The sequence below is a fragment of the Desmodus rotundus genome, chromosome 11, assembly GCF_022682495.2.
Source record: "Desmodus rotundus isolate HL8 chromosome 11, HLdesRot8A.1, whole genome shotgun sequence".
NCBI classification, from domain to species: domain Eukaryota; kingdom Metazoa; phylum Chordata; class Mammalia; order Chiroptera; family Phyllostomidae; genus Desmodus; species Desmodus rotundus.
This window is the reverse complement of record NC_071397.1, coordinates 61,193,709-61,209,819: the sequence shown is the minus strand read 5'-3', so window position 1 is coordinate 61,209,819 and position 16,111 is coordinate 61,193,709. Positions and strand designations below refer to the sequence as shown.

The window sequence follows — 16,111 nt, the reverse complement described above, 5'->3', positions numbered from 1 at the left end:
ATTCCCAATACACTGACTTTTAAAAAGAATGATATCATTTAAAAGTCACTGAATTTTAGAGACTAAAAATGGTCATTTGACTGTTTCACTGATGTTTTTGAAAAAATTTAAAATAAGCATTTGTGCCCTAAGATTCAGAAAACTAAAGGGACATTTAGCATATAACACAGCACAAAGGTTTAAAGAGAAAGTTGGAGAAAGCAAATAATAAAGACTTGTGGTTAAATTATCATTTGTTGTTTCTGTATTGCAGGGTGCTTTTGCTCTGTAAGAGTAAATTAACTCGGAGAAGCTGTGGCTAATTAATAAAGCAGGAGTCACTTGGTGTAGCGGGTGCCAATGTATACTCTTTTGATCTTGTACCCGCACTTGTTCAGCTTTGCTGGGGAACAGTAATTTTACAGTATAAGTGAACCGAAGACAACTGGCCACACATTCTTGAAGAGCGGGCTTTTTCAGCACCCAGCATTTCATTACCACCAGGAACAAAAGAGAAGGCTACAGATTACCAATAAGGGTAGTCTGCTAATACAGAGAGTGGAGACATTTCATTAGCATTAAAGAGAAAAGATTTTTTATGACCTAGAGTTGCTTTCCATTATGACTCACTTAAGTAAAAAAAGAAAAAAAATCTAATGGTTAATTTACATGTGTAAGTGCTTGAGTCTCAGTCATTCCACTGATTGGTACAGTGCCATGTAATGAGTGACAAACATAAGCATGCATTATCAGTAATTAGTATTAGCACAAAAATAAGCACCTGTTTTTATTAGCAGTTTTTAATAGCTTTCCTGTTTTATAAAAATGGGCAAAACTATTTTTTAAATGATATTGATAGCTTACAGAGGAGAATTTTGCATGATATTCTGCTCATCAGAAACCTTTTTCTTTTTAAATCATATTAGTAAAACATCTATCCAGTGTCCCTAAAAAAGAGACAGGAAGAAGTAACATTTAAATAAATAGCTTTCCTTTAGTATTCTGACATCTTCAGAATCATTTTTCAGAAATGGTTTAATAAGAAATATAAGCATTCAAGGAGGGCATAAAGGAGTCCCTAAAGAAAACATTAGGGAAAACCTGTCCTTTTTATTTCAGCAACTAAAACACATAAAAACAACCTCTCTAGATGAATTCTCAAACAAAATAATGTACCTAATACCACAAGTAAAACTAAAATGCTACATTAAGTAAAGACAACCAAGTTAATGAGGAATATGATTTGCAGATACAATCTGAATGCTACCAAAACATAGTCTTAAAAATACCTTAAGTTCAAGAGCATAAAAAAAGAAACAATAGGCCCTGGCCAGCTGGCTCAGTTGGTTAGAGTTCATCCCAATACAACAAGCTTGTGAGTTCAATCCCCACTCAGGGTGCATAAGAGAAGTAACCAATGAACACATAAATAAGTGGAACAATAAGGTGACATTTCTCTCTTGCTCTTGTGGGCGCTCTCTTCTCTCTTTCTCTCTCTCAATAACACCACCTAAAGACTGATAATAACTAGTTAAAAATCAAGATAACTAATAGGATTCAATTTTAAAAGTGAAGTGGTGATTGTAGATATACTGTCATTAAGATTAAAGTACCTAAAAAATTCTTTTCTAGTAAATCAATAATGCATTACACTAGGTTTAATAGGCTAAAGAATAATTTTTAGGTTCTATCATTAAAAACATCTACTAAAAGTCCACCGAGTCTAGATCTGTATGTTTCAAAACATAATAGAAGATATCATACACCAAGGAGAACATATAACACAGCTGTTAGTACTAGTGAATAAGAATACTAATAATGGATTCAAAAGTTATTAGCTGAGTAACCTTGTACAAGTTACTTAATCTCTCTGACCCTTAATTTCCTCACCAATACATGAATGCAGTACTTATAAAATTGTTATGATAAATATAGAAAATCCTGAAGATATGTTAATTATTACCTATGTATGGTATGTATATTAGTACAATGCCATATTATTTATATGGAGCTATATAGAATTTTGGCTATAGATATAATGATATAGAGAATAATAGAGTAGTTAAGAACCAAGCCCTTATTATATGAAATGTTAAAGGGAGTTACCTAAGAAAAAGAAGATCAAAAATAGGAACAGTAAAAATGGCAGCAAACTCACAGTTATTAACGACCACACCTAAAACAGAAACAAGAGCAAACTAGGCAAACAACTAGAACAGGAACAGAACCATAGAGATGGAGATCACATGGAGGGTTGTCAATAGGAGAGTGGGAGGGGGAGAGGGGGGGAAAGGTACAGAGAATAAGTAGCATAGATGATAGGTGGAAAATAGACAGGGGGAGGGTAAAAATAGTGTAGGAAATGTAGAAGCCAAAGAACTTATAAGTATGACCCATGGACATGAACTATAGGGGGGGAATGTGGGAGGGAGGGGGGGGGTGGGAGTGGGGGGGGAGGAAATGGGACAACTGTAATAGCATATCAATAAATAAATTTTTAAAAAAAGAAAAAAAAAGAAAGTACTAAGTACACAGCAGCTAATATTATAGAATACACATAATAAAATGTAAGCACTCTAGTAAATAAATGGGCATTACCTCAAACAAATAGTTAATAAAAGATGGCTTTTAGTTAGTAAGTAAACAAACATGGAAAAAATTCAACCATTATTACTTAAAGGAATACACATTAAAACAATGAGATACCTGTTAAATTAGACAAAAAGTGTTAAGATAATTCAGAACGTTGACAGGAAAACATATGGGTTGTTGCTATATATGACGGGAGTGGGATTTAGTTGGAGGGCTACTTCAATAGTTATCATATGGCACTGGGACTCATTTGTTCATTTATTCAGTCACTCATTATTGTCATTCACTCATTCTCAAACACTCTTCCAGACATTCAAGATACATCAGTTAGCAACATAAAGATTCCTGCCTTCAAGTTTATATTCTTATGGAGGAAAATATATGATGAACAATAAACATGATAAATAAGAAAATATATATGTTAGAAGGAGATATACAACATGAAAAAAGGGGGTAAAGGGTATCGGTAGTGCAGAGGTGAATGGAAAACTGCAATTTTAAATGATGTAAAGATAAGCCTTGTGAAGGAGCTAAAAATCTGAAGAAGTGAGAGTTATTCTGATGGATATCTGGGGAATACTGTTCCATGTTCAAAGAATGTCCAGCGCAAACAGTCTGCATGTTTGTTCTAAATTGTGTGGATATTGTGTATCGGAGTGCTGGTGCAGCAATATTTGGGAGTATCTTTTTACCCTCTTGATTTTTAGAAAAGGATACAGAAGAGATTTGGACTTGTAATAATCCAGTTTTGGTGTGCTGGAGTTGCTTCCCTAAGACCAGCAGAGAACCACCCAGATATCGAACCTAGGAAACCCAGGCTCTGCCTGCTCCATGATCACATCAGTCCTTAGAGGACACAGTCTGGCCCATATACTCAACTTTCTCTGACTTTTCACCAGTGGGTATATGCAGATATTGGCCTTTTCTTGCATACAATGATAAGTTCCAAGGCTCAAGTTTGGAATTGTAGAGGAAATAAAAGAGTAAGATTATTAACATTTTTCATCCTAGAGACTTCAGGTCAACTTGCTCAAGGGACAAGGGTCTCTTGTGTTGTCAACTCTAACATTCCAGAATGCTACAGTAAAATTTGGGATCAAATAAAAGCAATCAATTTGGCATTCAGTATTGTTTTATAGTGTCTGCACACATTTCCTTCAGAGCCCTGGTGAGAAAGCAGCATTTGGTAAAGCACCCACTATTAGCTATGGTTCCCTAATCTATGAAGAAAATAGGATTGGAAACAGCAGAGAGCAATGAGTGAGGCTGAAAATATAGGATAAGGTTAGAGAAGACACAGGAGGGCTTGAACAAAGGAAATGATACCATCTTATATAGCATGCTATTCCCAGATCCCTGTTACCTGCAGCCCAAAGCACCCTAGTAGATACCTCATCTCTTTGCTTTTCTTGGGCTTTAGTTCATCAGGTAATTATCCTTCCATTGGAGGTAACAGATTTTATATTAAGGAAGGTGACAGTACTTCTATTTCTGCATCTTTTGTAGATCATAGGGGAATCCCTTTTGACATAGAAGATAGGAGCAAAACATGAGTTGAATAGTTCCTATCTCATCAAGTCTGTTTGCAAGAAACAGGAGATTCAGCTAAAGACAACAGGTTTACTTGAGACTCCAGGATGGGAACAGCAATGGTAACATCCTGGCAACTGGAGCCTGGCCTGGGATTAGAGATAGCTCTGGAGAGCTAGCATGCCTTCCCCTAAAGTAATTCAGTTACTTCCTCTGTCTCTTTGTTCCTGCCTCTTGCCAAAGTGGGAACTTCCCTCTATGCCTTTTAGTTCAAAGACATGAGGAAGTACAAGATCGACCTAAACCTCAAGCAATACCACACAAGTTCAAGGGTGTTGACAAGTTTGTGGACTAGCTACTACAGATCGGTCATACAGACATGGTCTTTATGACTGTGAGACAGATAAGGTCTTGTGATATATAACAAAGCTCTTTACTGAATGAGTAGGTAAGTGAATGAACATGAAACCAATTCTTGATGGGGCAGCAATGATCCATCACATCCGCTTTCTCTGTTAGAAAGCAGTATTTTATATAAGTAAGGGACCTGTCTCCCCCTTGATCTCCCTTATACTTAACATGTAACTTGAAATATCCCTTTTGCTGGCTCCATTTGTTTTGCAAAGCTCAGCTCATTTAGAACATCAGTATTCTGATAGTTGCTTTCTTTCCTTCTTCCCAACTGTGTATCAACCTCCTGAAATATGAATTAAACAGAGAATACCCAGAGCCACCAGGTTTCTGTTAGGAAGTCACCATCAGGGCAGCATTATCACTTTCATGGGACTTAGGTACTTTTACCCTCGTGAGCACCTTCCTCAATTAAAAATAAATTAATACATATACGTAAATTATAATTTATTACTATGTTGGTACAAGGCAAATATAATACACATACAGACAGACAGGCTGGATCAATTACTAACATATTCACTTCTTCAAACTTTAAAAGAAGTTAGGAGAGAGTTCCAGCCAAGATGGAGGCATAGGTAGAAACCCTTTGCTCCTTCACACCAAAAGGAGGATAACAACCAGTCTAAAATCAATAAATAACCAGAAGTACCACAAAATCAAACTGCATGGAACTTTGACAACCAAGGAATTAAAGAAAGAGTCAACCAAACAAACCAGACCAGTAAGAGGGGCGGACAGACAGAACCCGCGGCAAGGTGGCAGACCGTGTGGGTGGGGCTGGCTGAACGGGAAACTGAGACTCAGAGCTGACTGTAGACTGCAGCAGGGATTGCCATGGTGGGAGAAACTCCCAATCTCACATGAGGGTTCCTTGGAAAGTGGGCTCAAGCAGAGCAGGCGAGCTGCATTTTTCCCTCTCTGGCCTCTCCACCACAGACCGAGCCACAGTGCAGCAAGGAGAGTTGCCCTGCCCTGGTGAATACCTAAGGCCCCATCCCCTTACAACAGAACAGGTGTGCAGAGACAAAGAAATGGGGCCTAAATGAAAGAATAGAGCAAAACTCCAGAAAGAGCTAAGCGATGAGGAGATAGCCAACCTATCTGATGGAGAGTTCAAAGCCCTGGTAATCAAAATGCTCACAGAACTGATTGAGCTTGATTGAAAAATGAAACAACAAATGAAAGATACCCAAAGTGAAATAAAGCAAAATATTCAGGGAACCAACAGTGACAGGAAGGAAATCAGGACTCAAATCAACGATTTGGAATAAAAGGAAGAAATAAACATCCAACTAGAACAAGGAAGAAGCAAGAATTCAAAAAAACGAAGAGAGGCTTAGGAACCTCTGGGACAACTTTAAACGTTTTAATATCCAAATTATAGGGGTGCCAGAAGGAGAAGAGGAAGAGCAAGAAATTGAAAACTTATTTGAACAAATAATGAAGGAGAACTTCCCCAATCTGGTGAAGGAAATAGACTTCCAGGAAGTCCAGGAAGCTCAGAGAGTCCCAAAGAAGTTGGACCCAAAGAGGAATATACCAAGGCACATCATCATTAAGTTACCTAAGATTTAAGATAAAGAGAGAATCTTAAAAGCAGCAAGAGGAAAGAGAGTTAGCTACAAAGGAGTGTCCATAACATTATCAGTTGATTTCTCAAAAGAAACCTTGCAGGCAAGAAGGGGCTGGAAAGAAGTATTCAAAGTCATGGAAGGCAAGGACCTACATCCAAGATTACTCTCTCCAGCAAAGCTATCATTTAGAATGGAAGGGCAGATAAAGGCTTCCCAGATGAGGCCATGTTAAAAGAGTTCCTCATCACCAAGCCCTTATTATATGAAATGTTAAAGGGACTTATCTAAGAAATTGAAGAAGATCAAAAACTATGAACAGTGAAATGACAACAAACTCACAACTATCAACAAATGAATCTAAAAAAAAGGAAAAACAATGGAAACAAAAACTAAGCAAACAACTAGAAGAGGAACAGAATCAGAGAAATGGATATAACATGGAGGGTTTTCAGTGGGGAGGGGAAGAATAGAGGGGGAAGGTACAGGGAATAAGAAGCATAATTGGTAGGCATAAAATAGATGGGGGGAGGTCAAAAATGGTATAGGAAACAGAATTCAAATAACTTATATGTACAATCCATGGACATGAACTAATGGGCGGGGGGAAGCTGGAGGGTTGGGGGATGCAGGGCAGAGGGGATAAAGGGGGGAAAATTGGGAACACTGTAATAGCATAATCAATAAAATACACAAAAACTTTTTAAAGAAATTAAAATATTTTCATGGGCCCCTAAAAGTATCATGGACCCCAGGTACTGTGACTATTGCACCTAATGGGTAATTTGGCCCTGCTATAAATTTTCTCAGGATCTCCTTTGCGCAGCCAGATTTTCATTGCTTCCTAAACCAAAACAGTCTTGCCAAGTGCTCCTCATGTCAATATGCCAATCAATTCTCTGATTGTTTAAAAGTTATATTTTTAAGTTAATAATTTTTACATGCTACACAGGAAATTCTAATGCTTTATTCCCTCATTGATATGATGATAATAATTATTTTACAGAATTAAATGAAATATGTGAAAAGTTTGTAAACCACAAATTATTTTACAAAAGTTGGATAACTTCAGTACCTTAATCCAAAATTTAACTGTGCCAATTCAATTTTATTTAGAGCTAATTCAAAAGACTCATAATGAGAAACCATGAGAGATGGCCTTCAGTGATTCATCAGTGACTTTTGTTGTTGAAGGCAGCATAACTGGTAACTGGATGCTACTTTGAGAACTAAACAAGGCCCTGTTCCTTCTGCAATACTACCCTGGTGTACTTAGTACACTTCTTCAGAGTAGCAGGGGAACATCTTTTTTCCATAAGCCCTTTTTTTTGAATTAAAACTTTATTGTATTTTTTCTCATTACCTTTTAATATCCATCCCCTTATACCTCCCTCCCCCACTAATCACCACACTGTTGTCCGTGTCCATGAGTCCTTTTTCCTTTTTGCTCAGTCCCTCTACATCCTAGCTCCCCACCCCCACTAGCTGACATCCTGCTCTCCATCTATGAGTCTGTCCCCATTTTCCTTGTTAGTTCATTTTTCTAATTAGATTCCACATATGAGTGAAATCATATGGCATTTGACTTTCTCTGACTGGCTTATTCCACTTAGCATAATGGTCTCCAGGTCCATCCACACTGCCACGAAGAGTAAAATTTTCTTTTTTTATGGCCAAGTAATATTCCACTGTGTAAATGTCCCATAGTTGTTTTATCCACTCATCTATTGATGGAAGTAGCCCTACTTCCATATCTTGGCGACTGTAAATAATGCTGCAACGAACATAGGGGTACTTATGTTCTTTCGAATCAATGTTTTGGGTTTCTTCCGATATATTCCCAGAAGTGGGATAGCTGGGTCAAAAGGCAGATCCATTTTTAATTTTTTGAGGTATCTCCATACTGATTCCCACAGTGGCTGCACCAGTCTGCATTCCTACCAACAGTGCAAAAGGGATTTCCTTTCTCTACATCCTCGCCAGCACTTGCTGTTTGTTGATTTATTGATGATAGCCATTCTGACAGGTGTGAAATGGTATCTCATCATAGTTTTAATTTTCATTTCTCTGATTATTACTGAAATTGTGCATCTTTTTGTATGTCTATTGGCCATCTGTACGTCCTCTTTGGAGAAGTGTCTGTTCAGGTCCTTTGCTCATTTTTTAATTGGGTTCTTTGTTTCTTTGGTGTTGAGTTTTGTAAGTCTTTTGTAGTTGGATATTAGCCCCTTATCACATGTATTGGCAAATATGTTCTCCCATTCTGTGGACTGTTTTTTATTTTGTTGATTATATCCTTTGCTGTGCAAAAAGTTTTTAGTTTGATGTAGTCCCATTTGTTTATTTTTTTTCTTTTGTTTCCCTTGCCTGGGGAGATATATGCAATAAAAAATTGCTACAAGCAATGTCCAAAATTTTGCTGCCTATGTTTTCTTCCAGGATTTTTATAGTTTCAGATCTAATGTTTAAGTCTTTGATCCATTTTGAATTTATTCTTCTGTGTAGTGTATGAAGGTAGTCTAGTTTCATTTTTCTGCATCTATCTGTCCAATTTTCCCAATACCATTTATTGAATAAACTATTGTTAGCTCATTGTATATGCTTGCTTCCTCATCAAATACAAAATATTAGCAAACCATTTACAGCAATGCATCAAAAAGATCATACACCATGATCGAGTGGAATTTATTCTGGGAATATAAGGTTGATACAACATTCACAAATCAATAAATGTGATTCACCACCAAAAAAAAATGAAGGATGAAACCACATGATCATATCAATAGATGCAGAAAAATCATTTGATAAAATCCAGCACCATTTATAAAAACTGGGAATAGAGGGAACATACCTAAACATAATAAAGGCCATATATGACAAACTCACTGCCAGCATCATATTCAATGGGCAAAACCTACAAGTGTTCCCCTTAAGATCAGGAACAAGACAGGGATGCCTGCTTTCAACTCTCTTATTCAACATAGTACTGGGAGTCCTAGCCACAGCAATCAGACAACAAGAAGAAATAAAAAGCATCCAAATTAGAAAGGAAGTAGTAAAAGTGTCTTTATTTGCAAATGATATGATTCTGTATGAAGAACCCCAAGGATTCCACCAAGAAACTACTAGAATTGAGAAATGAATTCAGCAAAGTAGCAGGACACAAAATTAATAACAAGAAACCAGATGCATTTTTATATGCCAATAACTAACAGAAAGGGAAACCAAGAAAACAATCCCAATCACAACTGCTTCAAAAAGAATAAAACCTCTAGGGATATACCTAACCAAGGATGTAAAAGACTTGTACATGGAAAATTATAAAACACTGAAGAAATTAAAGAAGATACAAAAAAGTGGAACCACATACTGTGTTCATGCATAGGAAGAATTAACATCATTAAAATGTCCATTCTAACCAAGGCAATCTATATATTCAAGGTAATTCCTATCAAGATTCCAATGACATATTTCAAAGAACCAGAACAAATATTTCAAAACTTATATAGAACCATAAAAGGCCCCGCACAGCAAGAGTGATCCTGAGAAAGAAGAACAAAGTTGGAGGAATCATGCTTCCTAATATCAAACTATACTACAAGACCATAGTAATCCAAACAGCATGGTACTGGCATAAAAACAGACACATAGATCAATGGAACAGGAGAGAGAGCCCAGCAATAAACCCATACCTTTATAGTCAAAAGTCTTTCTTTTAAAGACCTTTGTACTTTTGTAATACAAAAGGTAGATGTCAGGCAATCGTAAAATGACTTAAGGGAGAAAGAAGTAACGATTCTTCTTCCCCAAATGGTACAGTGTAACACTACTCCTAGCTAAAATTCCTCTTCTCCTCTATCATAAATCAGGACTGTTGTTAGCTATATGGATTGAGTTGCCTCATTTGGGATAAAGGCATCCTGGCCACATCATATTTCCACTAACCCAAGTTTTTAATTACAAAAGAACAGGAAATAACTTGCTACCAATTTAAATGAATAATTTCAGAGAATCTTAAAACTGGAGAAGTTCTAAAATTCAACTAGGGCAATTCTCTCACTTCCTCAGAAATATGAAATGAGCTATGTGAATCACCCAGGATCTACCAAAGAGTGAGCATATATGAATGTTAGTTTCCTACCCTTGAAAAGTTCTCTGGGCCTTTGTTCTAGGCAACCAGACTCAGGAGTTCCTGCACTCAGCTCCAGAAATATTTTTCAAAAGCTTTGGTGTGAGGCTCTATTTTTAAGCTTACATTCAGTACTTGTGGATTTTCCTATTTTAACTCCAATAGTCAGTTGCTCTTATGATGCTCTCAGTTGCTCTCAGTTATAGAAAAACCAACTACTATGTTTCAGATCTAATAAAGAAAGAAGTCAAAGAGAAAGTAATTCTTAGTCTAGGGCATCTATTACTACTACTACTACTACTACTACTACCACCACCATCACCACCACCACCACCATGGGCATGACACAGGAGACAGAATAAGCATAAAACATATACGACATGGCATTTGACTTCATCCTATATTTGCTCTCATAAGAAATAAAGATCAGTAAATAACTTACTGCCAACTTAGAGTCACAATTTCAGAGACTCCTAAAACTAGAAGAAACTTTAAAAGTTCAACTAGAACAATTCTCTCCCTTCATCATATATAAGTTAGTTGTGAGGCTTAAATGAGATGTGTAAATCATATAAAAGCATTAGATAGCAATTTAAAAACTCAAACATCTTTCAAGGCACATGATTTTGTAATGATCACATTATCTACATCATGGAGTTGGGGAAATGTGAACCCATTGACTAGATTTTTGGGGTGGGCAAACTTTCCCTGTGAAAGGCTGAACGATAAATATTTTAGGCTTTTGCAAGCCACATATGGGCTCTGTTAAATTTTCTTTTTCTTTTTTAATGACCCTTTAAAGATATAAAAATTACTCTTTTTCTCAATGGTCACATAAAGGCCGATGGGCCAGATTTGCCCTGTTCAAGCTGGAATGTGCTGACTCCTGAACGAGATAGTAATATTAAAGTCATAAGAGATAATTCAAATCAATTTATATACAATGATAAAATCACAACAGACTTTAAATATTCACACTTCATTCAGTATACCATTCTATATCCAGAAACACCTCTTCCTTACCTGAAATTCATCGAAACATAAGAGACATGCCTCTTCGCTGATTTCTTCAGCTATAGGAGCTATTGGATCATATGATTTAGCCATGAATCCTGGTTTCCTTTTTGGCAAATTCTGTTTAAGGCGGTGAATTCCTTAAATGGATAAAATTAAACACAAAATCAAATACTGTATTAATAGTACTTTTTAGACAACTAGAATACATTTTTTAAAGTCTCTAAATAAATGAAACTTTAGTGTAAACATAAGTATAAATTCTGCACACAATTTAAACTGATTATCGAAATTGTTTGTATTTTCTCTACCTCAAATAAGCTGCTTATATATTATTATATTCCCATGATTATAAGGATATTTTGGGGTCAATCCATCTCTACTCTTCGATCATTTTGGAGATGACTAATAGGCCAGATGACTAGATGGTGACTTGATGGACAACAAATCAATCTTAGTCCTGAAAATTTCAAGGATACACACAAAGAAGGTAGTCCTGCCCTATGTCTAGCAAATCTAATCAGAATGTTCTTGTCTGTAGCTTGATACACTAAAGACAGTCCCACTTCATTTATTATACATTTACTTAATGCTGAAAGAGTTATAAGAAAAGCACAATGTTTCTGCCCTGAGGAAGTTACAACGTGGATGATAGACAAATAATGCAGAAATAACATAAGAACACTGGCAAAGCAATAAAGCATAATACAAGTACAAACTGAAGGCCTAATCAAGATTAACTTCTTTTTTTCATTAAATTGACTGGGGTGACATTACTCAATACCATTATTTAAGATTCAAGTGTACAATTCTATAATATTGGGTTGGCCAAAATGTCCATGTGTTTTTTTTGCAAAATAAAAGACACATTTTTCATTTTCACCAATAAATTTATGGATTTGGATATATTTAGTAGTACGTCGGCTATCTCCCACATGTATAACATTGATTGTTCTCAATTAATGTTTCAATTTGATCACTATCAGCTTCAACTGGACTACCTGACCATGGAGCATCATCCAGCATGAAGTCTTCAGCACAAAACTCCAGAATGAACTTTTGACATGTTTGATCAGTCATGGAACCTTCTCCATACACCACACAAATCTTTCTTTGAGTTTCAGTTGCATTTTTACCTTTCTTGAAATAATAAGGCACAATATGCCAAAGATATTACTTATTTTCTTCTATCTTCAATATTAAAATGGCTACATAAAAAATTCACCAATTCTGATTTTTTTTAAATGAATGATGATAGGACCGCTGTCACAATACAATCCAACAAAATTGCTTCAAATGAAGTTAAAAGACAACTAAGTGCTCCTACAGCCATCTCACAGAAAAAAAAACCCACAATTTTTTGGCCAACCCAATATATCATCTGTGTATTGCATTGTGTGCGCACCACCCAAAGTCTAGTCTCCTTACATCACCATATATTTGTCCACCTTTACTGTCTTCAGCATTGCCTTACCCACCTTCCCCTTTGTTAACCACCATACTATTGTCTATGAGTTTGTTTGTGGCTTTCTGTTTATATTTCACATATGAGTGAAATCACATGGTTCTTGTACTTTTCCACGTGATGTATTTCGCTTAGCATGATACTCTCAAGAACCATCCATGTTGTCGCAAATGGCAGTATTTCATCTTTTCTTATGGCTGAATAGTAAAGAATAACTTCTTGAAATAGGTGAGGTTTAAACATTTCTTATTGATCCTTGGCAGAAAGAGAAAATGCCTGACCTTCATATGGTAACCTCTGTTCTCACATTTGGAAGTACTGATTTGTCCTTAGGACCAACCCTGGACACGTTACTAATTGCTTCAATACAGCACAAAACAAATAAAATCTTACTTTAAGCAAAAATCTATTATTTATTTTTTTTATTGTTGTTCAACTACAGTTGGCCCCATTTTCTCCCCATTACTCTCCCCTACCCTACCCACCCCCACCTCCTACATTCAATCCCCCCTCCTTGTCTTTGTCCATGGGTCCTTTATACATGTGCCTTTGATGACCATTCCCCTTCTTTGCCCCATTATCCCCCTCCCTCCCCTCTGATTACTGTCAGTTTGTTCTTTATTTCCATCTCTCTGGTTCTATTTTGCTTGCTTGTTTGTTTTGTTGATTAGGTTCCATTTATAGGTGAGATCATATGGTATTTGTCTTTCACCGCCTGGCTTATTTCACTTAGCATAATGCTCTCCAGTTCCATCCATGCCATCGTGAAGGGTAGGCGCTCCTTCTTTCTTTCTGCTGCTATGAACAATCTACTGCATTTATAGTCTATTTTGTAAATGTACCACAGTTTTTTGATCCACTCACTTACTGATGGGCACCTAGGCTGTTTTCTACACTTGGCTATTATAAATTATGCTGCTATGAACATTGGGGGGCATAGGTTCTTTTGAATTGGTGTTTCAGGATTCTTAGAGTATAATCACAGGAGTGGAAATGGCTGGGTCAAAAGGCAGTTCCATTTTTAGTTTTTTGAGGAAAATCTATTTTTTAAATATTAAAATGTTAAGAATTTTTAAAAATAAGGAAAATTATTTTGTAGTGTTTGCTCACTTAAAAATCACTTCTCCAGATAATTAACTTACTTTTGTGAACATCTAGCATGAAACCATGAAAATGAACCCGTTTTTTCCTCTTCATTTCCACATAAGCATAAAACATGTCCATCACCATTGTTTTGCCTGTACCTTAAAAAAAAAAAAAAGGGATACTATTAAACAGTATGTATTGATTGCTCTAATGATTGTTCATTAGCTTTAGGATAATGAAATCACACTCTTTTACTGAAAAGCTTAAGACTATGTTACTTTTTTAGAAAGGAGTGTTTTTTTATGTTGAACCAGCTAAAAATAAAATATTACTCTTTTCTAATTCCTGTTTTTAGGAAATACAACATCTAGTCAATATAACAGGGGCTATTCCCCTTCCCACCAGAAAACCATGTTATAAACTGGCAAAAATTATACATTGTTCATTCTTCAGTTTCTCTTCCAAAAAGCACCAGTATGAATAAAATAATTTTGTTAATTAAATACATATTTGGGGGCCATCATTAAGTGTGAGGAACTATCTTATGTACTATGGGAAAATTCAAATATGGAAAAATAAAAAAATAAAGATTAGTATCTAACATAAATACTGAAAATAAATAATAGAAGTAGATTAGAGCTGGAGGATTGTCAATTATAACATTTTCAAAAATCTGAGAATATAAGTCTTTCAAAATGAGGCCTACTTGAAGAAATTCTGATACAGTCAGCCCTTGTAATTAGATTATCTAATTTTCAACACTCTGGGACTTTTTAATCACTATGATTGCATTAGTAATTGAAGAGTCAACAGCCTGGGCATTTAACGTGGGCATGCACAGAAAGCCTTATTCCCTGGCAGAACAGGGACAGTGGCAGTGATCAAGCTGGGTTCCCACCAATCATTCCTCAGCAGGCCAGGCCCTGTCTCTCACCCGTCTGCTTTCTCCAGCACCACCCCACCACAGTGCCCATGTTCTTCCTGTATATCTACACCTCAGGAAGTGAGATCTGAGTCTTAAATTTCAGGGGGGGGGGGCATTCCTCCACTCCATAGATGACTTTGGGCCCATGCTGTTTGAATTGCCAGAAAGTTTTTGTATATGAAAATACAATTTGCTACAGAGATTTTTTTAATGATGAAACCATTTAAATTGAAAAGTAATTTTTCTCAAAAATATCCAGTACAATATCTCTTGATATAGTGAGTGGCAGCAGATTTTAAATCATTACATTTACCTAAAAAACTAAATCAATAGTTTCAAATTCTGCTGCATAAAGCACAATATACTGGTAGATCCAGAATTCATGAATTATCTAACCAAAAATGTGAATAATGTATATTTGAAGTAACCTTTGGGCTAACTCTTTTAAAAATGGGCTTAAAATAGCCCTGGCTGGTGTGGCTCAGTGGATTGAGTGCCAGCCTGCAAACTAAAGTTTCGCTGGTTTCAGTCCCAGTCAGGACACATGCCTGGGTTGGGGGCCAGGTCCCCAGTAGGGGGCATAAGAGAGGCAACCACACATTGATGTATCTCTCCCTCTCTTTCTCCCTCCCTTCCCCATTCTCTTAAATAAGTAAATAAATAAATAAATAAATAAAATCTTTTTTTAAAGTGGGCTTAAAATATAACAAGACCATTATATAAAAAATTACTAGAGATAAAAGAAAAAGAAAAAGAGTAAGATTAATAGATTAGGATACATGCAACTCAATCTTCTAAATATCAAAATCACCATAAGTAAAATTAATATCCTTATTCATTTAATCAGTATGTTTTTACTGAGTGCCTATCATGTGTGAGGCCCTATTCTAAGAGTTTAGAATATTCTAGTGAACAAAACTGATAACAGTTTTGCCTTGCAAAGAACCTCCTCAAGGAACCTGGAGGTTTAACCTTATATATCTTTTAAGACATAAAGAGATATTAGAAACTACACTGGGCACTTTTGTCCTAAATCTCTTCCTTCTGAAAAATTCTCTACTTAGTATAACACAATGAAGGTGGGCCACTAAAAATATCCCACTACCCTATACACTGTGATTGGCCCTGCCGCGGGCATAAGACCCAAGTAGGTAAGGTTCTATGGGGGGAATTAATATGGATTCTGAGAATCAGACTCATCCCTTCTCCTTCCCCCTGCCCCCCACCTCCCAAAGATATTTTTTCATTGCTTTTAGGGATAAAGGGAGTGGGGGAGGGGAAGAGAGAGAAAGAGACATCAAAGTGAGACAGAAACATCAACCAGTTGCCTTTCCTATGTACCCTGACTGAGCATCAAACCGACAACCCAGGTATGTGCCCTGACCGGGAATGGAACCTGCAACCTT

The 16,111-nt window shown here is 36.4% G+C and overlaps 1 protein-coding gene across 1 annotated transcript in view; it reads right to left on the bottom strand.

Moving 5' to 3' along the window:
- The window catches only part of AFG1L (AFG1 like ATPase), a 206,212-nt gene that overhangs the window by 136,027 nt on the left and 54,074 nt on the right, over positions 1-16,111 (bottom strand). Inside the window, exons 4-5 of the mRNA XM_024551786.4 lie at positions 13,837-13,938; positions 11,239-11,369 (exon numbers count right to left, since the gene is read on the bottom strand). Coding sequence (XP_024407554.2) covers positions 11,239-11,369; positions 13,837-13,938 — 233 coding nt within the window. The remainder of the gene's footprint in view (positions 1-11,238; positions 11,370-13,836; positions 13,939-16,111) is intronic.